The 24,967-nt window shown below is 46.8% G+C and overlaps 1 protein-coding gene across 4 annotated transcripts; it reads left to right on the top strand.

Annotated features, from left to right (window-relative positions):
* Positions 1 to 1,989: 1,989 nt before the first annotated feature.
* On the top strand, positions 1,990 to 22,483 carry LOC135818003 (arginyl-tRNA--protein transferase 1-like). 4 transcript variants are annotated; one of them, XM_065331316.1, is made up of 16 exons: positions 1,990 to 2,173; positions 3,769 to 3,832; positions 6,577 to 6,639; positions 6,989 to 7,146; positions 7,461 to 7,518; positions 8,409 to 8,440; positions 9,150 to 9,265; positions 10,231 to 10,398; positions 11,522 to 11,650; positions 14,113 to 14,145; positions 17,025 to 17,085; positions 17,655 to 17,769; positions 19,398 to 19,497; positions 19,871 to 19,997; positions 20,176 to 20,261; positions 21,875 to 22,483. In XM_065331316.1, the coding sequence occupies exons 1-16, from the start codon at positions 2,083 to 2,085 to the stop codon at positions 21,980 to 21,982; spliced, it is 1,509 nt and encodes a 502-aa protein (XP_065187388.1). In that variant the 5' UTR covers positions 1,990 to 2,082; the 3' UTR covers positions 21,983 to 22,483. The 4 variants fall into 4 exon arrangements, with proteins under 4 accessions (XP_065187388.1, XP_065187389.1, XP_065187390.1 ...); XM_065331317.1 differs by lacking the exon at positions 3,769 to 3,832 and adding an exon at positions 4,744 to 4,807; XM_065331318.1 differs by having other exon boundaries at positions 1,993 to 2,173; positions 20,179 to 20,261.
* Positions 22,484 to 24,967: the final 2,484 nt, after the last annotated feature.

A 24,967-nucleotide genomic window follows, 5' to 3' on the forward strand; every position in this document is an offset into this window, starting at 1 on the left:
GAAGTAATATGTTCAGGAGCGGACCTTAGTGAAGCACATCGACACGCGTTCATTATGTGCAGCTGGTTTGGCACAAAAATCAAATTTGCCGCGCTTCGCCATGGATATCTGGCCGCGCGGGCCACTTTTTATGTGCCTAGCATGCAACTGCATCGTTCCCGTTTGAATGCAAACTTGTTGCAAGTAGTTTATGCGAGGATTGCTACTCGAGTCTTTGTACCATGTGTGGATGCAGCCTGAGCTGACACTGAAGCTTGCCTGCGAAGCTATGATCACTTTTCACCACTTGTGTCTCCCTGGCATTTTTTTGTACTTCTTTGCTAGTTTACATCATTTGATATATGTAGACCTAAAACACTCACGTGCCAAGTTGCTCACACGGTTTGCCCACTGATGTGCACTGTACTTCTGTATTTCACTGACCGCATTTTAAAGCCTAGAAACGGTCATGCGGTGGGCATTCACCGGCAATACATCTGATTCAGTGACTCCTGAAACACAGTACACGTATTGTCGATTCTCAGGCTGCTTTTCCCGAACTACTTTCTAGATTCGGTTTGCACCAAAGATAATCCGTTGCCAAAGTCCTCTTGCCTAAAGGTTCCGTGCTACTATTCATGAGAACTGATCCTCCATCATTACACTGCGCTCTAATAGCCAACTAGACCCTCCTGGAGGTGACTGAACATTATTCTCCAATGGCCCGGAGAGCTCTGTTGCACCCTGTAATAATAGTGACTGATCCTATCGACAGGCGCGTGCGCCGTATGGGTTCCTGGGTACCCGGAACCCCCCTTTTTTTGCTCAAAATGCAGGATTTTGCTGCTTTTTTGAAAATTTTCCCGGGAAGGGCACCGGCGCACGCGCCTGATCGATATTACTAAAACTGTTTCTTAGTACTATGTTTTTCGATTTTGACAGCATGTTACAAGGCGAGGACGCGTAGTGCTCCTGACTACAACCATAACCCGGTTGGCACTGTCAAAATCGAAAAACATGTTAAACTACCAAGTAAGGCTTCTGTATATTCTTAGTACTAGTAGTCTGCTGGTACCACTAGTCTTGTTGCTGCTTGATACCGTCAACAATAGTTCAATACAATCAAATCATGACATTGTCATGTGTTATCTCTTCATACTCAGTAGTAGACTACTTGTCCATGTATGTGCGCGTGTCACAGACTCACAGTCCATTATCTGGGTTATCATCATGACTTAGCACAGTTTTGTACAATTGAATGAGTACAAAGAAGATGCGCCAATGCAGTCCTAATCTTCTTCCGATGATAATCGTTCATTTGAGCCCCGTGCCGCGCAGATTCATAGTCCATGATTGTCATGTGCTTTGTGTTGCAATGAAAGAATCGAGCCTGTGTGGGACGGCTGAACGCGACGGTAAGTTTTGTTCGTCAGGGGATTTTTGATCGCCAAATCTACCGTGAAAATGAGGTTTGTCTTGTAACCAATGTCGTACTAACAAGCGGCCGGGTACCATGGGTGCAGGCTACTCCCCTAACCCCGGCATGGCAGGTTGGAACTAAGAACTGCCCGTAACTACATGTTCATGTACATTTAGGGAATGTCCGTGGACACACACAACACAAATACTCACTGCATGCAAGTAAACAATCCGGCTTTATGCCAATCAATGGTTTTGGGCGGTTTTTCGTTGAAAAGCCAGTTTTTGTGACTCTTGCAATGGTCAGAAAGCCCGGTAGACCCGGGACACTGATAACCATGATAACAGACGTGACCGGATTTGTAGCTGGCAGGCCGGGCGTCCGAAAGAGTAGATCTACTACTTGCTGTAGCTCGGCGATCACTCGAGTGATGATAGGGCACATCCAAGAGTTGTAAAAAAAACAACCCTCTCATTGCCAAGCTGAACACGTGCGTACCTCCTCGTCCTGATTCAGCGCTAGCGCGATCACTCGAGTGTTCGTGCAAGTCCAAGAGTGGTAAAAAAACAACTCCCTCTCGAGCCATTTCCTGGTTTCACATTTTTCATCTCACTCGAAACCAAAGGACGACTCTCTTTGCTTTTGAAAAAGAGTCGACGTGCTCTCACCTCGACGTTGGCAGTATGTCTAGTATAGCGGAGTACTTCAAGCGAGAAGGAGGTGATGGCCACAGGTGTGGATACTGCAAAAACCCGAAGGGATCAATCTCTGACGGTGAGAAATGTACCCATAAATTCGAAATTATTATTTTAATTCATCCTTTCACCGACGATGATTTCGCTGAGGTCGTAACACAGTCTCAGCACCCACGAAATTGGCTGACTAGTATACTTATGTACTACTTGGTTTGGTTTCTTGAAAATCTGCCACTGTAATCTCAACGCCAGACGCTGACATGAAACGAATTATTCATTGTAAAGATATAAATAATTCCCAGTGAAACTCAGGGTTCAGGCCAAGGTCATCATGTACAATCTACTCAGCACCCTGCAGTCTGTATGTACAGTCCAGATGGAGATAACGCTTGGTTGGAAGCTCAGCTATATCGAACAATTCAAAGCTAGAAGTTGCAATTTGCAGACCTGGAAACTGGTGTTTTAGAATTATTGGTTTTCTGGGACACGTATTGCATGCTTACGTAGGGCATGTTCAGACTACCGAGAAACCGTGAATGGCGATGAACCGTGAGGGACATTTGCACTACCGATAAGCTAACGTTACTTGTGCAGCTCTCACCGCGGCACTGACAAGGGATTTTCCCCTGCTCCCAGCCTGAGCACTTTTTTTACTACCGGAATGGTGTTTCGGCCGCAGCAGTCACGGCAGTAAACCTTTTCCGCCGGCAAAGTGCCAGTAACGTCACGTGATCAAATCACCTTGGAAACTTTCCCGTTCCGTCACTTTTTATCGGTAGTCTGAACGCGCCCTTAGCTTTATCTTGCAAAGTTCAAACTGGCTTGCTGACTCCACATGCGCTATGTTCATTATTGTTGGCTTTGGAAGCTTAACGTCCAAGCAGCAGTACCACTACCCAGGCAGGAAGCGCTGGATGTTTCGGGTTTGAATCAATCCCGATTATGTTGCCGGTGCCGGATCGTATCATGAACGTCGTGGCATTGGCTGTCCGTGGGAATAGATTGGTGGAATGGCTGATGTTGAGAGTCTACGATGTTAGCCATGCAATAACGTACAAGCACCATCATGTTGACACATTGTTCTAGTATTACGGTAACATGTAACTCGGATGGTGAGCCAATTAAATAATTGTGAAAAGAAGAAAGCACTCGCTGGCTGTATAAGATCTGGTTACGTTGGTGGACAGTTAGTCATAACTCGTAACATTTTGTCTTTCTTCTTTTCACAATTATTACAGTAACAGCTAATCTATAACCTTATGCAATTACGTTCGGCTTTTCAACTTGTGTGCGCTCGCATCAGATAGGATTTTTGTTCGCAAAAAAGATAGTATTCCGACCATAGCGCATATCTTGTGCAGAATAAATTTCTGGTGGCACGAAACTTTGAATATGAGAAGAAATAAGTATGTCCTGGCCCCGTAAACTATATCATTGTTATGTTACCCCAAGCTGTAGACCGCTGTGTAATGTGTATGTTACATGATGACTCATGATGTGCATAGGGTACACTCAGGTAGATATGTGATGTCACCTCCTGACCCACTTCCCTTATGCTGTATCATTAATTGATCTCGTACGTTGTTGGGTTTCACTCTCGGTTTTTCTCTAATTGCCTGAAAGTGTGGCGGTTTGATTGTGCTTCTTTCTGTCGGCATGGCCTTGCAAAAACAGGAATGTGGCTGCATCAACTGACCTCTGCTGATTACCAGGGCCTCCTCGACAGAGGCTGGCGCAGGTACAGCAGCAGCACAAGCAGCCGTTGTTTAGCCCGTTATGGTCCATCTTGACCCCTGCCCCCACGCGCATGTGATAGGCGGCTGCCATCAGTGTTAGGCAAAAGCAGGAAAATACAGATTGTTCAGTGCGATTCCGCTTTGGAGTGCAAGCCAGAGACCTAGAGGTGGTTTCCTTGGTTTTCTGGCATCTCCGGTGTTTGCTCTTTGCCTTACACTGGTCAGTTATCATCATGTACACAATGGGGAGCATGGTGTAAAGGCCGAAGGCTGGCATGATAAAGCCCTGGGTGGGGGGGGGGGGGGGGGGTAATTCACTATGTGGAGATCAAGTTGAGAAGTCACATATGTGCTGCATTGTATGTTGAGCGGTGAACGCCTAGTGCCGTCGACTGGTCATACTGAATTAGACAGTGCTACATGTAATGCATGTGCCACTCAATGAGCACATTTCTTTCTTTAGAAGTTGTTGTTTTAGATTCACTTGTGCAATGCTATTTGCAATGCTCATGTGGTATCTCGGCATGATCTCCACAGGACAGGGTTCCCTCCTGGGCTGCCTGGTTAAATGCTACCCGTTGCTGATAAGGCGTGTGTGTGTGTGTGTGTGTGTGTGTATGTGTGTGTGTGTGCGTGCGTGTGTGTGTGTGTGTGTGGTACATGGTGTGTGTATGGGTATGTATTCCATAGAATGGTATGTTTGGAGCCAGCAACATGAGGCTTAGTGTGTGTGTGTGTGTGTGTGTGTGTGTGTGTGTGTGTGTGTGTATGTGTGTGTGTGTGTGTGTGTGTGGTACATGGTGTGTGTATGGGTATGGGTATGGGTGGATTCCCTATATGTGTGTGCACGTGTAACTGTCTGGACGGCTGATACGCATGCCGTCTGCGATGCACACCTACGTGTGCGACATAGGCATGTGGGTGTTCAAGCTGCAGTGCGAGGACTTTGCCGAGCTCTTCACAAACCAGTGGCAAAGGTACGGACTGCCCCTGTCTTATCCGAACTTGTCCGCAGAAACCCATTGCGTGATTATCATTTCTGACTGGGGTGGCACGCTTGCAGAAGCATGGGTCTCCTCAGTAAACCTTCAGCTCCACTGCGCCTTTGCCTTTCCTTCAGTTTGGTGTCACTGCGGCATGCGATATTTGCCCGTGGATTGAAGTGCCAAAATCATGGCGAAATGTAATTCGACGAACGAGTTTCAAGAATCCCAGTGAACATTGAGTTTGTGTGAGAACTTCGGCTTGAACCGATTAATTGTTCCTCAGAGTACTACTTCCTTTGCTTCAATGGCGTGACTGGGTTTTTTTAACGTTTTTTTTCTCCAAAATTTCATTTATCTCCACGCCACACGCTGTAGATATTTTTAATAGTTCGGATAGGCAGTGCGCAGTGTGTCTTTCTAGCCCTGCCTGCAATGACTTGAAAGCATGTGCCAGTACTGACGTAGCTCGCCAGGCGGCCTCCCCTAGCCCGGCATCGTAATTATTTGCCACCATGCTCCTGTCCGTCCATTGAAATCCAACTCTTGCACTGGCGGCCATGCAGCCATTGGCGTTTTTTTGCGTGCAAAGTCCGTGTTTGCCGCGCTGTCGTGGCGCCGGTTTTTCGGTACGAGTTGGATTTAAATGGCCACACAAGCTGGGGGGGGGGGGGGGGGGGGGGGATGATTTGATAAAGGGAAGGGATATACTCGGTGTTGACATTGGCCACAAGACATAAGGTTGGGATCGTAGTTCCTATGGGGGGTTGCTCCTGCATGTGTACAAGAAAATCAAGCACCTGCACTGTCGGATATGTGTACATGTACATGCACACCAGGGTCTTGTTCATGCTGATCAATTGAAAAGAGAGAGGCCCGCTGTGATAGTGTGTGTGGGTGTGTGCTTTAAGACACACCTTGCATGTACATGTGTACATGTGCTAGCAGTGGTACCACTGCAGGTATGCGATTGCATCGTCATTCTACTGATGACGTAATCACGTAACCGTCACCTAGAAACTAGCACTGGCTTTCACTCCAAACGAAGCATGTGTAATCTTGCGCCATGATTTCATGCCCATAACCTCTAGTTTATAGAAAATAAAAAGGACGAAGGAACTACAAGTTACGCTATAATGTCCACTAACACCACCAGCAGCTACTAAACAATCAGCTCTTGCAATAACATGAAACTTGTAGTTCCTTGGTCCTTTTCTTTTCTATAAATTTATCCTTGTCTCTCCATCCGAGTCCATAACATATAGTGTCCTGAATAACATACTGTATGTCAGCGCCTTTAAAGCCATGGCCTTATATTCAAAATACCGCTGCTTTCCTAGCTATTTTAGATGCAAAATAACTCACTCGCTACGCCATGCCATAAAAGTCAAAGTCCACAGAAAAATTTCAATCTAAATCCACTTGTTCACCATTCCTGCTGGACTGTAAGTTTGTTAGCATAGTACTTATTCCTTCATGTTACAACACATACTTCAAATGTCATTACATTTATGAAGCCCATGGCTTTATAATCGAATATACCGCCATCGCTTTAAAGGTGCGGACATACGGTTACAACATTGGGTGTAACAACTGGTGAATAACAGGACTCTCTTCAGACCTGGTAACCGGTTGACTGCATACTATCAACCTGCCGAATAACGTCAACTTGTGAATAGCAATATGTTTTCCATCTAGGGGTTGGATTGTTGTTTGGTCTCGCTGTATACATTGGCACTCTCTGCTATCCCTCTGTACTTTAGGAGTGGCCAGTACTTGTACAAGATGGACATGCGCAAGACGTGTTGCCCTGCCTACACGATCAAGTGAGACCTCTCGTTTTTTCTCTCTCTTTCTCTCTCTCTCTCTCTCTCTCTCTCTCTCTCTCTCTCTTTCTCTCTCTCTCTCTTTCTCTCTCTCTCTCTCTCTCAAATCCAACACCATGAACAAACGTGCACCACAATTTATGAGCAATTAGCATAGAAACCACGAAAGCCTGAGATCAACCTAAACAGTCGTATTGCTGTTGTCAACTTGTGCTCAACCTTCTACCCTGCATTGGCCTGCAATGCAGAGCACTGTCACCAGGCAAGTGCAACCTATCTCTGCACATATTGTTTGCTGTAAATCTAGCTGAGCCGTTCTTTTGCTCTGCACCGCTACTGCCATGCACAGGTGTGATGCTGTCAACTTCAAGCTCTCGCAGTCTCAGAAGAAAGTGTTGAAGACGATGACGAAGTTTCTAACTACCCCTGCTGACACCACGCCGGCTCCCGCAGCTACGTCAGCTGCAGCATCAGCGTCCTCGTCATCTGCGAGTGGCAGTGGCGATGGTACGGAGATGGGTTCTACAATAGGGTTGAGTTGTGGCCCAACTTGTGGGGGTTACAGATGGCGAGTTTGCGGCTTTTACATGTGTATGAATTCATGCTTTGTGTTTCGGAATAGGCGTCGTAAGGGAACGGTCGTGTCAGAATGTCATTATTTGCTTACTTCATGAGTTACGCTGGCAGTCTATGCAAAGGTCCGTCTTATCGACCTGTCCAACATGAGTTTTCAAACTTGCTCGTAAGTGAATAGCGGTGTAGTTGTAGTTATTTCTGTGTGGGACAAGGTAGTTGACTTCAAGTACTCGTGTGCTCTGCAGGAAGTGGAACTTGTAGCGCTACTTCTGCTGCTAGACATGGCTCAGAAGCGACTGTTTGGTGAGTGCCTTTGTGGAGCACATTTCGTGAAGTTCTACTGTCGTAGACCCCATGGACGGGAGTTGCACACTCTTGGGGTCTTGTGCTGTCGGAGCAATCCATGCATTGGTTAGGGGTCATGTACTGTTGGAGCAATCCATGCACTGGTTAGGGGTCATGTACTGTTGGAGCCATCCATGCACACGTTAGTGGTCATGTACTGTCGGAGCAATCCATGCACCGGTTAGGGGTCATGTACTGTTGGACTGCGGCAATCCATGCACTGGTTAGAGGTCATGTACTGTTGGAGGAATCCATGCACTGGTTAGGGGTCATGTACTGTTGGGGCCATCCATGCACTGGTTAGGGGTCATGTACTGTTGGAGCCATCCATGCACACGTTAGGGGTCATGTACTGCTGGAGCAATCCATGCACTGGTTAGTGGTCCTAGCCGTGTGCACTCCTCACTTTGTATGCGCGTGACTGTTGCGTATCTCCTTTGAGTGATACTAGTATGAGCTCATTGGATGAGTAGTATAGTGTGGTCCCCTGGCCTTCTTGCCTACAGTACTGTCGGGCGCCGAAGAACGGATCGCCGAAGAACGACCAGGCTAGAATTTCACCAAGCACTGCACACAAATGTATACGCGGTGACTCAACTGCACATAGACTGTAATACATGAAAATAAGAACGGTCTAGGCTAGGAGGCTGGCCGTCCAGTTCTTCGGCGTCCGGCAGTACTGTGTACCATCTGACTCCTTTGTGTTTACCGCGTTGCTTGAGGACACCGGCCAACTACAAGTACGAACTCTGTTCTGTTACTATTCGAATGACCGCCTCCTGACTACTGACTTGGTTGTGCCATGCTCTGCCTGCATTCTTGGTGTGCTCGATGTTGGACTCGTGCAGCCCTGGCCATACTGAGCAGCGTCCTGTTCCACGTAAGTGCTATGCGCCGGTCATGCACAGTGTTTATACTCACTGTATTTTATTTAAAGAGAAAGGGACCTATAAGTTACCAGTTATGACTAGTAACTTATAGATCCTTTTCTGTTTACATATTACTATTGGCTCAACATCCGAATTTGTATTTAATATATTTATTCATTGCAACACCTCAAGGCGCAGTGGGAACACTGGCCAATGTGGAGAGAGTGGGTGTATGCCCTGCAGTTGATTGTGTTGGCTTCCTCCGTTTGCATGTATACACCATCCCGTACAGAACATTGAGTGTGATTGTAGATTCTTCCGGGATAGGCATCCATAAGGCTTTGGAAATCCGACTAAAATTTATGCATTGTGGTGTTGAACTTGAGTTGAATTAATACTGCAGTGGGTGAGATTCCTAATTTTCTATGCATGGTCTAGCCCTTTTCTGAATGATTGAAAACTGATGTGTGTTGTGCAGTCACACTGACCGAGGCAAACTTAGCGGTACATTATGACTTGTTTGGACAACACGGATATCTTCTCGCACAATGCATATCTTGTTTGGACATTGCCGCAATTTTTTTCACAGACATACGAATAAAACATATAATTCTACGTGTATTCTTGATCCTTGGTATTGATGTATCTGCTATCTCAACTAGTGGTGGGCATATTTTTGTTGTGTTTTTGTTTTTGTTTTTTGCTGCATACTGTACCCAGGTTCTGGTTCTGGTGCTGATCCAACCAAACCTCCGTGCCGAAAGGCAAAGGACCTGCGACGAGAGCGCAAAGCAATGAAGGCCTCCGCCTCTGCTGGCGACGCTGCTGCTAATCCGGTAGGTACTGCTGATTTGACTATTTCTGTCTCTTTCCCGTGTCGCTGTGCTGTTTACATTGGCTTCTCCGGTATTCTAAAAAAAAAACATTTTTCATAATTTCCAGGGTGTTGATTTTTAGTTTATTTCTGCCGATTGTGAATTCTGTCATTGCTCAATGGCCGAAAGGCATGTACCATTATTTCACCGAATCCGAATCACACCTGACTATACGTCGCACCGTACATTAAGGTCTCTGTCACCTCGTCTAGAATGTGTGCACTTGACTAGCAAGTCACAATTGGTTGCAAGTTGTACACCCGTTTGACCTTCAAGTTTAATGTAGAAGATGTTACTTCTTCTAAAAGTGAAAGCACTGTCTGAACACACCAAATCCTCGCGGGGCCTGCGCTACTGGTGCGACGGGTACGATCATTTCCTTCCCAGTTTTTACCAAATTCAACGTTCACGGAATGTTCAGCCTGAAATGAAATGTGTAGGAGTACCGATAAGCCGGCACCGTACACTCTTTGCTGAGTCTCTCCCTCCTAAACTGCTCTTCTTGCCCAGCGAGGACTACTGTGCTAGCTGTATATCTGTTGCTGGCAGAGTGGGTAGTTGAGAAAATCCCACTTATGATGCATAGAGCTAGAGGTGCATCCTCCATGATACTGAAATTGGCCTTGGGGAAACGATGGACCATGTGGCCGACCTGGAGCCGTAGCATCCCACAGTAGTTGGCTCCGGGCCTGCTTGTGGAGAGGAAATTACATGCCGGTGTGTTGTTTAATCAGAGTTTGCATTCTCTCTTTCTCCCCCGCTCTCTCTCTCTCTCTCTTTCTCTCCATCTCTCTCTCTCTCTCTCTCTCTCTCTCTCTCTCTCTCTCTTCTCTCTCTCTCTCTCTCTCTCTCTCTCTCTCTCTCTCTCTCTCTCTCTCTCTCTCTCTCTCTCTCTCTCTCTCTCTCGCAATCTTGTGTACTTGCAGGGCGGTGGCAATGCGGCAAAGGCGACTGTCAGCCACTCAGCAAGTGTCGATAGTGTCATGTCTTGCTCATCTCCAACTACAGCCGGCAAGACACAAGCAGCCGGCAAGACACTAGAAGAGTTTGCAGTCGAGACCATACCCGGGCAGGAACCTGTGCATCGGCTCACTGTAGGTTTTCTTCAGTTTGACTTTGGCTTATTTCTATTTATTGTACTGTTTGTTTCAAACAAGTGACCTATCTCGCTGTCCATCTCAGTAGATGTGGCTGGCTGGTCTGTGAAATCACTGCAAAAAGCACACCCCGCTTGCCATGTAGTGATGGTTTTTAAAACGTTTCAGTACACGAGTGGTGCTGAGTTTACTTGCTGCAGTCCAGTAAACCATTTGTCTGGGGGGGGGTTACTTGCTGCAGTCCAGTAAACCATTTGTCTGGGGGGGGGGGGGGAGAATACGGGGGAAGTGATATAGGAAGTTATGACAGACTTCGCTATTACCTAGCCGTTCCCCAGCTGTACCGTTCCGTATTGTACTACACTGCTCTCAGAAATGAAGCAATTTCTGTTCGACATCCCATCTTGATAACACCAATCACTGGGTTCATCGCCAGTGCAGCCACATCTGACACAAGTACCATTTTCAGTCTTGTTAGTACCGTACCGTCGGGAACTTGGGGGTCAGGGATCTAGCATAGACCGTTCTTATTTTTAGCGAACACAGCAGTTTCGTTCGTATCCGATGGTACAGTCTTACATGTACATTTTTGCTGAGTTTTACGTCTGAGTGTACATTATAGTGTACATTACGGTTTCCGTTCTTATCTGCAAAAAAATCCAGCCTGCGCCGTTCTTAAAAATTGGTGAAATTCTAGCCTGGCCGTTCTTTGGCGGTTCGTGCCCGATAGTACTGTACAAGAACAAAATTCAACAAAATTGCTACACATATGTGGTCAGATATCTACGTGGAACGGTTTAGGGCTGTACTGTATCTATACAGCCTATAGCACTTGGCTGGGGCATGAAACGAGCTGCTGTCTCTCTCTCTCTATCTATCTATCTCTATCTATCTCTTTCTCTCTATCTATCTATCTATCTATCTCTATCTATCTATCACCCGCACGCACACACACACACACACACATAGTCTCTCTCATTCTCTTCCACCATAACGAGTTGGCCGTGCTTTCCCATGTCTCCCTCGCACAAGCACTACCATTCTGCACACACCAATGCTCCTACTGCTGCCAGCACTCACTTATTCTTTTTTATTCCGTGTTGTTTTTTTCCTGATCTAGACCGCGCTAGTGCCGAGCGGCGCTTCACACCCGGTGTTCAAAGCCACGCGCGATGAGTCCTTTGCTCTCTATTGCAAGTATCAGGCACGCGTGCACGATGATAAACCGGAAGACCTGACGCTGAAGAAGGTAGGAGTCCTGGAAGTACTTCCTCCGTATACAAAACTTCGTGACTTTTTTGAACGGTGTTTTTGAGCAAGAACCTGCTCCACGAACGGCGCCAAAGGCTGTCATCGACAACCCACGTCCATGTCGAGGTGAGTTTGGTTGGTCCCGAACAGATTCTCCACGTACGCCATGCGTGTGAGGACGTTGCCGACAGAAACTCAAGAGTCAAATGAAAAAAAGCCAACACTTACTTGCTCGAAACTGACACAGTGCACTAGTGACGAAGTGTAGCTCGTGGCTGGAACACGGAGTCACGCGGCACTCGCTGCCCTGAAACTGGCCAGGCTCGTTTTCTGGTACTTGCGGTGCGCGGTCCCATAACTACGCAGCGTGAGAACATCGATTTGTTTCGCTCGCACGGCAAGATGAAACATTTCAGTCGTCGTGCAACCAGCGCAGACTCAGGATCAGAATGTCGATGGCCTGGCTTTCTTCGCCTCTCTCCAGTCAGGCACCTCCTTTGTCGCCAAGGGGAATCGCAGGGACCTCCTCGAAGCCATTGTAGAATGCTTGGGAGGATTATCCTGGCGAGAAAATGCGAAGCGTGTGGATGTGCTTGTACGACTCGTTTCACGGCATAACGGAGGTTGCGGGTTGGAACAACTGAATATAGTTGACACCGATTCGTACACAGCTCTAGAGATGAAGAGGACGTAGCCAAAGTCCAGCGTCGGATCATCACTGCAGGTGACAAGAATCTGAACGAAATGCGAGCGGAAGCAGCGACTGTTGACGATGCGGAGTCAGCGTCGTCAGGTGACAATGACATGAGCGACGAAGACTCTGAAAAAAACTCAATCTCATTCGTCTGAGTTGCTTTTTTCTTTGTATATAGCTTGTAAACAGGTTAGACAATGCCACGAGTGTTATTCCAAGTCAAACGAAACAATGTCAGAGCTGTGCGCAGCTTCCAAAAAAAGTCACGAAGTTTTTGTATACGGAGGAAGTAGATACAGTAAAGCTCCCCTAATCCGTCTACTGGTCACCTTTCTGACCCGTCTTGAGTCACGGAAATTGGCTTTTCAATGGAAAGCGGCCCCAAAAACTACAGTCAAACCTAATCCTATGCCTTTCTGACCCGTCTTGAGTCACGGAAATTGGCTTTTCAATGGAAAGCGGCCCCAAAAACTACAGTCAAACCTAATCCTATGCCTTTCTGACCCGTCTTGAGTCACGGAAATTGGCTTTTCAATGGAAAGCGGCCCCAAAAACTACAGTCAAACCTAATCCTATGCCTTTCTGACCCGTCTTGAGTCACGGAAATTGGCTTTTCAATGGAAAGCGGCCCCAAAAACTACAGTCAAACCTAATCCTATGCCTTTCTGACCCGTCTTGAGTTACGGAAATTGGCTTTTCAATGGAAAGCGGCCCCAAAAACTACAGTCAAACCTAATCCTATGCCTTTCTGACCCATCTTGAGTCACGGAAATTGGCTTTTCAATGGAAAGCGGCAAAAAAGTCAAAATTATTCGTTTACGACGAACCCCTGTACGGCGAACTTTCGTGAAGACTCACTATTGTCAAGCGTGATTTCCTGGAACATTTCGTAAGGAGAGACTCCGGACGAGACTCCGAGAACGGGGGTGGGGATCCAGATCAGGGAGGCTAAACGTGTGGCGTCATACTTGAATGTGACTGGATGCATTGTAAACTAAGGAGGGTATGCAATTACGTCACCATTTCAGGTGTCTGGTATGGTGTACCATCGCAAATCACTAGTTTGCCACTGCATGTAAATCACTACTGACACTAGTTTGCCGCTGTGATTTGCCAATTCACACGAAACACTGCTTTACCACACCAAGCAAAGTACTTGCAATGATATCATTTGCGTAGCCTTTAGTTTGATAAACACTCACCAAGCATGGCAAAAAAACATTCAGTTGTTTTGTTTTTGTTTTTGTTTGGTTTTTAATACCCTGAAAGCGATGTAAAACAGGGCAGCCGCATTGGCCGCACTGCGATGATGAGTAATTTGACACGGTGTACATGTGTGCTGTGCATGTGTGCTCTGCACGTGTGCTCTGCACGTGTGCTGTGCATGTGTGCCGTGCATGTGTGCTCTGCACGTGTGCTGTGCATGTGTGCCGTGCATGTGTGCTCTGCACGTGTGCTGTGCATGTGTGCCGTGCATGTGTGCTCTGCACGTGTGCTGTGCATGTGTGCCGTGCATGTGTGCTCTGCACGTGTGCTGTGCATGTGTGCCGTGCATGTGTGCTCTGCACGTGTGCTGTGCATGTGTGCCGTGCATGTGTGCTCTGCACGTGTGCTGTGCATGTGTGCCGTGCATGTGTGCTCTGCACGTGTGCTGTGCATGTGTGCCGTGCATGTGTGCTCTGCACGTGTGCCGTGCATGTGTGCCGTGCATGTATGCTGTGTATGTGTGCTGTGTATGTGACTTCACACGTCTTTGTCCTGTACAGTGGGAGCGCTTTCTAGTCACCACGCCCTTGACCGTAAGTTGATGCACAGCTGCTGTTGTCCTTTTCGAGATCTTTGCAGTTGCTGCTACTTCCACCGCTGCTGCTAGTAGTATCAAGAGTCCATAACCCCAAGAGTGTGCAACTGGGGTCTGGCTGCTGAAGGCCCATGGCGCGGCGGAATTCCAACATCACGTCATGCCGCTGAGGCACAGAGGGCAAAACTCCGCAGTCTGCGGTGCTTGGAACCGGGGAGTAGTACAAGCGCAACGAACGTATGCGTCATTTTTTGACGTTATGTCGGAATTCCGCCGCGCGGATCCCCATGTACAGAGTTGCACACTCTTGGGATTATGGACTCTTGATGCATGGAAGGTGTTCTGGTGCAGAATGGGGTACTAACAGTACCCCCATTTTGCAGTGAAAATTATTTTTGGCCCGTTTTTTGCGGATACAAATAATGTTGCTCTGGTTGTTTTGTGCCCCTTTTCTGGTTCCCAGTCTGATTATCTGACGTCATTATGAAGCCTTGCGCCGGGCAAACTATTTTTTTGGTATTTTGGATTGATGCCATAATATCGTTCACTATCATCATGCAATTCAAAGGAGGATTTGTATCACTATGACATACCTGCCAAGTACTGAGAGTGCTTTTTCTGGATCGCCATGGCAAAATCCCGGGATATGTCATATTTTTACCAAAAAATCCTTTTTCAACCTTTGATGGCACCAACATTTCGATAATAGATGATTGATGGTGATCATGGGATCACACTTACATATGTTCAAGACTCAAAAGCGGAGGTTTTTCAGAGATTGCTCATGGAAGGAGCACTGGTAGATCCACTGGTACTGCAGGCTATGGCGGTCCGGGATCAATAAGGACAATTACTGGCCTGTGACAAGTCATTTGAAGTGCTCCAAGTACAATTCAAGCTTGTTTCTTGTACAGAAAATTTCGGGATAATCGACAGGAATTTCGGGATCGTGGGAGTTCATCCAAAATTGAGGGATAATCCCGAAAAAATCTGGGTACTTGGCAGGTATGCTATGATATCCTGTTGCGTTCTGACACTATGGAAGTGAGGTAGATAGGTAGCAAGAGAAATGAGCAGACATGTAGAAGGACATGTAGAAGGACACCTGCGTCGCACCCTGGATAAGGAGACCACCTGGTAGCAGAGACTGTGTTTTGAAGGTCCCTTGAGCGGTCGTCTTAGACAGGTTTCACTGTACATGATCAAGATGAATACGAGTAAGTACAACTGGAACAAAACTCGGAGATGACTGCAACTACATAACACTCATACCTTGACAGTTCAACTCGTCATGATCGTCTCCAAGTCTTGCACCAGTTGATCTTTGACAAAGCACTCGTATTCATCTTCATCATCCACTTCGTACCTTGGTCGCTTGCGTGAAGCTGTTCGCTTACTGATGGAGCACGACATGATTGTCCCGTCTTCTTTGCTATCGTGTGTTTCAATCTTGACGCGAACGGTGGTTCGGCGTGCTGCTCGAATCCTGAGCCTCACTGGTGGGCTTGTAATGCTCTTTGTGCCGTCTCTTCTCAGGAAAACTTAGCTGTTGGTGGTGTGTAGCAGCTTCGCATAGTCGGAAGCCGAGAGCATAGTCGGAAGCAGACGATGCCTTGCGCCGGGCTAACCTTTTCTTTTCAGACTATAACATGTTAAGATGGATTCTGAATTTCAGATTCTTCTCGACTATGTACGTACAAAGAGGCAACTTGTTCAGGAGAAAAAGGAGGAAGAAGACAAAGAGGTTGAGAAAGCAGAAGTTCATTGTCATGCTCAAATTGTTCTTCATGATGACTATGAGCTTCTGCTTCTGCTTTCTCAACCTCTTTGTCTTCTTCATGACGTCAGATAATCAGACTGAGGACCAAAAAAGGGGTACAAAACAACCGGAGCAACATTATTTTTATCCGCAAAAAAACAGCCAAAAATAATTTTCACCGCAAAAATGGGGTATTATTAGTACCCCATTCCCCCCTGCACCAGAACACCATCCATTGTTACTCCTGCTGCTGCTGCTTCTGCTGCCTGTTTATCTTTGATGGCCAACTAGGATTCTAGTAACATTGTCAGGTTGACCGGGATTTCAGTTGAACTTGCATCCTGCTGACCTGGACGTAGTGTCTCTGCGGCATGCAGGCCAGGACTAGGTGCATTCCTCGCTGTGTTACGCAGGCCCATGGGGTTTGTGGAATGCAAGGCGGGAAATGCAAACCTGCCGTTGCTACGTTTCCCTGCGTTGCTACCAGGGTGACTGTGTCCATGCATTGTCTCAAGAGTAGACCCGTGTGTCCAGCAGGCACACTGTAATTTCACAAATTGTCGGTGTACTTTTATTTTCGGTACTTTCGGTGCATCTGTTTCATAGCTAAAATTTCAAAACACCGAACAAATAATAACATACATAATCCAATAGGGAACTGCTTCTCTGTACCGACAATTTCTGTTCACCTAACCTGGCCTTTCGCCATCATACCGAAAATATTGAGCACCTAAAATTTCTGAAATTAGAATATACGCCGTTGTTGGTGTTGGTGGTACACAACCCTGGTACCACCATCACATTCGCTAACGTTTGCTCCTTTCCTCGCTGAGAATCTGGAGTGGATGCGCCATGGTCATGCTCTCTCTTCATTCTGTTGAAGTCTGTGTGCGCGCGTGTGTGTGTGTCTATGTGTGTGCATGTGTGTGTGTGTGTGTGTGTGTGTGTGTGTGTGTGTGTGTGTGTGTGTGTGTGTGTGTGTGTGTGTGTGCGTGTGTGTGTGTGTGTGTGCATGTGTGTGTGCGCGTACGCGCGTGTCTATGTGTTTGCGTGTGTATCTGTCTGTCTGTGTCTGTGTGTGCACGTGGATGCTTGTTTGCTACACGGTGTGCATGCAGCGGAAGAGTGCCGCTGACGGTATAGAGTATGGATCGTTTCATCGCCACTACTACCTTGATGGTATGTGTCAGTGATCATTGTCAAGTTATAGCTATAGACCTTGGGACGCTAAGTTCAGCATAACCTGAAATTGGATACTGTAAGACCAGATATTTTAACGTCAATTAACGATAGATTGTTGTCTCCTCGTAGACTTTTCGAATATTATTGGTCTTACGGTATACATCTCCACCTACTGTTCTGCAACTCAGTCATTGCCTTATGCTACACAATGTCAGTCATTAAGAATAATGACTCACTATCAAGAATGAAGAACTACCTATCACCGATGTGAACAGAGTATTAGTGGTCTTCATATACCCTGTATTTCTGGTGCAAACCAGGATCCACTGTGTGTGTGTGTGTGTGTGTGTGTGTGTGTGTGTGTGTGTGCGCACGTGTGTGTGTGTGTGTGTGCGTCTGATTGCTTGTGTACATGTACATAATGTGTTCACCCATTGCTCCGTGTGCTTAGTCCTGACATACAGCTCCTCTGTCTCCATTTCTGCTCTTTTTCCTGTTACGTGTGTTCTGGCATCCGCCTATCTGTCTGTCCACGTGTCTGTGCATGTGTTCATGCATGCGTGCAGGTAAACTGATTGCCGTTGGAGTCATTGACATCTTGCCCAACGCTCTGTCATCTGTGTACGCGTACTATGATCCGGATATGCCGCATCTCTCGCTTGGCACCTACACCGCGCTCAGGTATGGTTTGAATAGTGTTGCGAAACGTTGACCTGGCCTCGCGAGTAACGCCAACGCGGTCAGTCGGCACGATTGTCCCAGGTAGCGTGCCTTGTTTGCATTTCATTCCTCGACGGTGTGCCTTGTTTGGATGGTGTGCACCGATTGTAACAGTGCGACTGCCAGTGCTGCATCACAGCTGTTACGCGCCATCTTACTGTTAGGCTACGGCCTGTCAGCGCAATGTGCGCGCGCAATTCGTGTATAAAATAACCTTCTTGTTTTTAGGAAATTAGAGGCCACATGCCACATACTGCTCTTTTCTCTCCGAAACTCAACAATTGCAAGCCAGATATGAAAGAAAGAAAAAAATCATCAGTCACACCACCGGGACTCGAACCAGGGACCTTGCTATTCGCTGGCTTGCAATTGTTGAGTTTCGGAGAGAAAAGAGCAGTATGTGGCATGTGGCCTCTAAGGGGTCGTCCGCAATTATCGAAAGTTTTTTCCAATCCGTAGTAGCTTCGAAAGTGGGTGGGTGGGTCAAGGCCAGTTACGGATTGAAAAACTTCCGAAATGACACGTGCGCGTGCCACGTGTACGTCTACGTGTAGCCCTTGTTTTCCACGCGCGGCTGCGCGCGAAGTGTCTACTACATAATATTTTTGTAGTTCTGGCAGTTTCTGCGCCCCCGCGCGCGCTTCCTTGGCTGCTCCTAGATCCTGGGCCGGGGATCATAAAGTTCGGCGCATTCGACGGCGAGTCGACACTTTCTATTTTTTGAGTTTCACTGTCTCCTTCGTCCAGAGTACCGTCTTCCATGCACTCCTTTGAAGTCCTTCCGTCTAGCGCTGGCGCTGACGACTGTTATTGACTATTTCCAGACAGGCGACGTTGTTTGGAAAGGCGGTGAAGAAGCAGAACAAGAACATTTCGGTGATCACCAATTAAACATCAATATGGTAGTTGTAATACAATACATGATGTCACTATGACTCATGGACCAGCACTGATTGAGTTTGTTCCATATGTGTTGGGTTGTGTGTCCATCAATAATATTTTATTACGGACTGGGGGGTGGGTGGGTGGGTGAGGAAAAATTTGAAGCTACTACGGATTGGAAAAAACTTTCGATAATTGCGGACGACCCCTAATTTCCTAAAAACTTTGAAATTCTCCGTGAAGTCCAATTTTGAAATTGCAACCTTCTTGTTTTAATAACAATGTCCAATCCAACAACACCGTCCTTCTGTGCGTGCTGAACGGATACACTGATAGTGTTTTTTTGTTTTTTGCTTTTTTTACTATGTTACATATACCCAGCTCGAAAAGAATACTGTGGAACATGTAATTTTCGGTGTAACTTTAATTTCGGTGATTTCTGTGGAGAAACCAGGCACCTAAATATAAATTACACCTAAAAGGCACTAGAGTATGCACTGTATGTGATCGGAACGCTGGTCGCCTAATTCTACATTACACCTGAAACCTGGCAGGTCCCTGGCACCGAAATTATAATGCACCTAAAATTGCATGTTTTACAGTAATGAAAGAGTGTGCCTAGCTTGTTCCACTAGTCTCACCAATCTCACCTGTCTCGCCGCTGTGCTTGTTTGCTGTGTGGTATCGTTGTCCCGTGCTGATTGCAGGGAGGTGATGTACACACGTGAGCTGCACAGGTCACTGCCTGAGCTGCAGTCCTACTATATGGGATTCTACATCCACAACTGCGTCAAGATGCGCTACAAGGTACGCGTGCCGACCGCAACGCTTTGTATGTAACTGCTAGTGTGTGATGTCTGCGAGGTTCTCCAGGGGGGGAGGGGGGGGGGGGGGGTTAGTTGGTGAGTGGAGTGTGGGTGGCAGTGCTGGTGGTGCTGTTGGCGATGCTGCTGGTGCTACTGTTGCTGGTGGTGCTGTTGGTAGTGAATGATTTGACCTGAAGTTGTACCAAACATAAAGCCTGTCCAGCCCCCAGTTGCTGCACGAATTAATCGATAAACCGCAGAATTTGCATTGTATAGCGTGGTGTGGTGAGTGAACGTGTTCAAGCAAAAGTGTCTGTTGATTTTAGAGTGCCTGTGGCTGATATGTGCTATTCCTTCACTGACTTCGTCCTCAGGGCAATTACACCCCGTCTTATCTGCTGTGCCCGGAGAGACAGACATGGGTGCCGATCGAAGACTGCAAACCCAGACTGGATGTGGCTAAGTACTCTCGCTTGGATGCGTCTTCTGGCACTGGGTCAGGTTAGTAGTTGCTGGGTTTTTTCTTTTGTTTTATTTGTGCCTCTCTTCCTGTTTCTGTTATCTCTCTCCCTCGCTCTCGCTCATCTTCATCCCTCTGCTCATCTATCTCCATCTCCGTTCTGTCTTTTGTTTTCTCTGATTTCTCGCCCCCTTTCCGGTGCCCTGGCTTTGTGTCTAGTAGATGCAGCCGATGGGAGTGCTGATGAACCTGACCTTCAGGAGCTGCGTGTGCTGATTCCCGATCAGGGAGTACTCCCATACCCGGTGAGGATGTTTTGTAGGGCTGAAACGATTATACCGAATAATCGAGTACTTGTTTGATAACTCTAACGATCGAGCAATCGTTTAGATTACCGATTACGATTATTTTGCGTTTTTTTTTAATTTTTAATTTCTTATACGCGCAGTGCATGCAGCGCAGAGCAGGGAGTCGTCAAATACCTGGGTATTTGACGACTCCCTGCTCTGCGCATATCCCCGGTACTACACACTGCACGCGCGACTCGTCTTGTATCATGCTGTCAAAATGGAAAAAAGAGCCTTTGTAGTGTAGTACAACGAAGCCGGAGCATGAAGCTCGAAGGTCAAGGTCACGTCCGGTCTACATACATAACACTTTTTTTGTGCAAAATGTTGTATTCCAGGTGCGGCCTCTTAAAGATTATAATCGAATAATCGATCGTTATGATAAAGAGTAATCGATTGGGCTAAATGGATGATCGTTTCAGCCCTAATGTTTTGCCTTTGCTCTGTATGTGTTTACGCTCAATGGACCTCTGTGCCGTCGAGTTCTTGACAACTGCATAACACGGCAGTGGGGAATGAAACGAAAACAAAACTTCGTGACTTTGATCAACCTTTCAGTTTTGTCAAATTGAGCTCTGAGGAATCGTAGCGATGGTAACTCCAAGGGAGGCTCAAACAGAGGCAATCTCTTTTGCATGATCGTATACAGTCCACCTCATGAATAACCACAACTCGTGAATAACCACAAATCATGAATAACCACAACTCATGAATAACGACAACTTTAGCGATGCTTTTCTCATGCACTTTCGAGGGTCATTATTCTCAAGGCTATCTCTACATAACATATCTACTCGTTGTCTTGAAGTGTTTTGTTTAGCAGAACGAAATTCATTGAGCGCAGTAACTCCTTAGACATGACTAGAGAAAGTCGCGGAGTTTTTGTTTCCGAAAAAAAAGTACATTGGTGGCCAAAGAAATCCGGCCTGTGGGTTCGAAAGCAGTGCCGGGGCTCATGCAGCCCCTGGGTTTTTGGACCGTGCATGTTATAATTGAAACGGAAACACGGCGCTATTTTGGACTCGCGGGTCTGATTTCTTTGTCCACGACTAGTTCAAGATGTAGTTATCACTTCAGCATGTCTGATCCTGGCCCGAAAATGTCTCTTTTGCAGAGTTCTTTTGGAAAGCGGGTGTCAGACATTGGGGCCGAAAGGGAATATAGTTCCGCCGTGAGAAAGATGCAGGCACAGAGGCGAGGCTAGTTTTCTGCCACCCGTGCAAGCAGTGCAAACCGTCCCTCTGTAGTCTAAGGCATTTCAGTCGCTTTTTGTAGATCGGATTTTAGGAACCGGTCTCAAGAATGACAATGTGGTAAATACTCAAGAAGACGGATAAAGTGCTAATCGAATATCAAAGACTGCTACACAATTGGGTGTTCGTGTAGCAAAACTGCTTTTCAATAAAATGATGATAAATTCATCCCTGATGTTGTGCTATTTGAAGCTCTCTTGCTTATTGGACGTCCGTTGCGTGTCTACCGTACGTTACTTATGCAATGGTGTCCCGCTGGCTTTTCTCCATTCACCCACACTTATTCACACATCTATACACACACACACATGCACACAGCTCTACGAGCAGATAGCTGGCACGAAGAAGAGGGCTGAAGTGCGAGAGTATCACGCTCTAGTCGGTGACAGCCTGGCGCAGCGCATTCTCCTGGTCCTGCAGCTATAAAGCAGCCCCCCTCTCCCCTCCCTCTCTCTCTCTCTCTCTCTCTCTCTCTCTCTCTCTCTCTCTCTCTCTCTCCCGCTTCTTTTCATTTCTTTCTCACACGTAGACACTCCATCCCCATGTGCGATTTATTCTTATAACATGTGTTTTGTGTTGTTTTGTTTTATTTTGCCTTGAAACTGTATGCCCGTGCTGATCTGTTTTCAACTCATGCTGCTGGACAGCTGCTGCTGCTGCTTGTTTCTTGTTTTGTTTTTGTAATTCTCACCTCACGTTTTGCCAGGCTATTTTCTTTTCTTCTTGCAATTTGCTCTCCGACCTGGTCAGCTGCATCGTTTCGATGTGACTGGATTGAGTGCATGCAACTGCTAATGCTACTGCTCTCTGGTGCTCTGCGTGCCGGAGTTGTTAACGTACACTGTGCAATGCATGCACTGCTGCTGCTGTCGTGTACTCTGCACGCCAGACTTGTAGACATGACTCGTGTTCACTGTACAGCTGGCACCTCGGTCTCCCACCACCTCGCTTTCACGCGCCGCTGCCCTGCGCGCGGTGCCACTGGTCCGCGCGCAGGGCTTCCCTGTAAGTTCCGCCTGAAGACCCAGCAGACCACGTCAGGAATGAAACCACCTGCACCCTGCAGGGCGGTTTGCTGTGGATGGCGGTGATCGGATTCCTGACGTTCCACTGCACCTAGTCCTTGTACAGTGTGGTATATTCCTTGTGCAGCCTCACACACTAAAACAGTACAAGGACTGCTGAGGCATGTGCTTCGTGTTGATGCTGGGTGTGCTGCACATGTTCAGCTCCCAGCCTGCTGTTTGCGTGTTTACGTGTGTGTTTGGTCCTTTCACGCATCGCGCTCAAGTTGGTTTGTGCACCGTGACGTGTTCAGGGGCTGCTATCGATTTTCTTCATCGACGATGGCATGCTTTGCGACTGCATTCTTGAAGAAATTCGCTTCCGCATGATGGATGATGCTACATCGCAGCCTCTTTTGCAATACATAATGGCATAGTATGCATCCACCGTTTTCTTTACTCTATTTCACGCACTTACGGTTTTCTTCATTCAGCTCCATTTCACGCACTTATCTGGGGTGCCCTGTAAAAAGACTTACAGTCTGAGGGGCGTCGGAAGGTAATTTAGTGTGGTACGGTCAGCCATCTGAAGCACAATTTACTCGTGGGGGAGGGGTGGCCGAGCCGAAAAGTTTGGAAATTTAGAGCCCAAATCAGTGCATTTTGTTGATTCACGGAGTACTTGGGGCAAAAGGTGGTACGGTCAATACCGTAGTGACCGTACCGTGGGCGACGCCGGCCCCTGAGTCTGTGGGGATTAATAATAATAATATTCGCGGGATCCGCGTCGGCATCGCTTGAATGTTCAGAGACGGGGATTGCCCTGATAAATGCTGTGAAATAATAACTGCTACGACTACTACTACTCCTACTACTACTACATCATGCACTCGTTACTATTTCCATGTCTCCTGATCCCCACCAAATGAACGAGGCCATAAATGAAACCTGATGGTCCGCAACTCATTGTCATGTAGCTCTCTTAGATATTAAAATCGCTGTGTACTAGCCGGCCAAAGGTGCTCGCCATTTTTTTCGCCCTTTTTGGAAAAGCCCGTTTCTTTCGCCCTTTATTGCGTTTTTGATGAATATCCGCAGCCCTTTTTGAGCTTTTTTAGCTGAAAAAGTGCTAAAATCTGTTTGCTCATGCATGCGATCACAGTTTCCGAGTGCTCGATGGGCCTTGGCACGCCGCTTTTTGGTGGGCAACAAGTTGATGAAGCTTGTACTTGTACAGAATGCTGTAGAAAGTGGGTTTTTTAAATAATAATAATAATAATAATTAAAAAGCTTCCGTGGAGATAAAAATGTAATCAACGCAATAAATAGAGTAAGCTGCGCACTCAGTACAAACACCATAAGCAAAATTTGTTTTCATGTAAATAAAGAAGCTTGTTCCTAAACGTTTTCGTCGCCATCTCATCAGAGGATTACTGGCAAATCAACAAAAGCTCTTAACTCAATATATATACGCACAATGCAAGTAATAATTTAGACCCTAACTAGCGCGATAAAATGAGAGCTGAAAGAAACATTACACCATTCAACGATATCAGGTGACAACAGATGCGATAAATTCACCACTAGAAAGTTACCATGCAACCACAAACGAGAACTACTGATCTAAATTCACAAACAATTTCAACGTAAACAAATTCTTTTTCTGCCTACACAAAATCGGCTTAGTGGTAAAAATGTAAATAGACTCCAATACACGCAAATACCTTTGACTACATGAACGAGACCAAACAGAAAAGCAATCATCAGCATAACTAGAACGACAATCACTATTCTGAACAAGATGGTTGGCGATAGAAGATTCATACACCCTAACAACGCTACTAGAACCAGTACATACTTTGGAATTACGTGACAATGTAACCGACCTGACATTCCTTGCCGCTACTGCCAATCCAGACGAGGCCGATGTAGATGTCAGTACCAAAGGCACGTCCGTTACTGGCACTGCCTGCTGCGATGATGCTCCCTTTGACGTTCCAATGGCTGTTGATGTTGATGAAGAGGAGGAGGGAGATGAGGAAGACGCTGACGACGACGATGACGACAACGACGGAGACGATAAAGACTCTGCTAACCTCGCCCTAGAGCGAGTCACTGGTCCCGCAGTTTCGGTTTTGCGGTTTTTTTTTTTGCGGTGTCGTCTTCTTTGACTTCCTTGGTACCGTCATCCGGTGTGTCCACCTCCGGTGGCAAAAAGCGTGGCCGGCCACCGAAGAAACCACCGGATGGTGTGTCTGCGGGACCAGTGACTCGCTCTAGGGCGAGGTTAGCAGAGTCTTTATCGTCTCCGTCGTTGTCGTCATCGTCGTCGTCAGCGTCTTCCTCATCTCCCTCCTCCTCTTCATCAACATCAACAGCCATTGGAACGTCAAAGGGAGCATCATCG

Source organism: Sycon ciliatum, chromosome 5 (assembly GCF_964019385.1).
Source record: "Sycon ciliatum chromosome 5, ocSycCili1.1, whole genome shotgun sequence".
Classification (NCBI taxonomy): domain Eukaryota; kingdom Metazoa; phylum Porifera; class Calcarea; order Leucosolenida; family Sycettidae; genus Sycon; species Sycon ciliatum.

What these genes read in the sequence shown, in the direction of transcription:
- LOC135818003 (XM_065331316.1), top strand. Translation starts at nt 2,083, where the DNA reads ATGTCTAGTATAGCGGAGTACTTCAAGCGAGAAGGAGGTGATGGCCAC. An exon ending in TGAGCAGCGTCCTGTTCCAC is followed by an intron (nt 8,441 to 9,149) that starts GTAAGTGCTATG and finishes TACTGTACCCAG; the next exon opens with GTTCTGGTTCTGGTGCTGAT. An exon ending in GTCTTCTGGCACTGGGTCAG is followed by an intron (nt 19,998 to 20,175) that starts GTTAGTAGTTGC and finishes CTTTGTGTCTAG; the next exon opens with TAGATGCAGCCGATGGGAGT.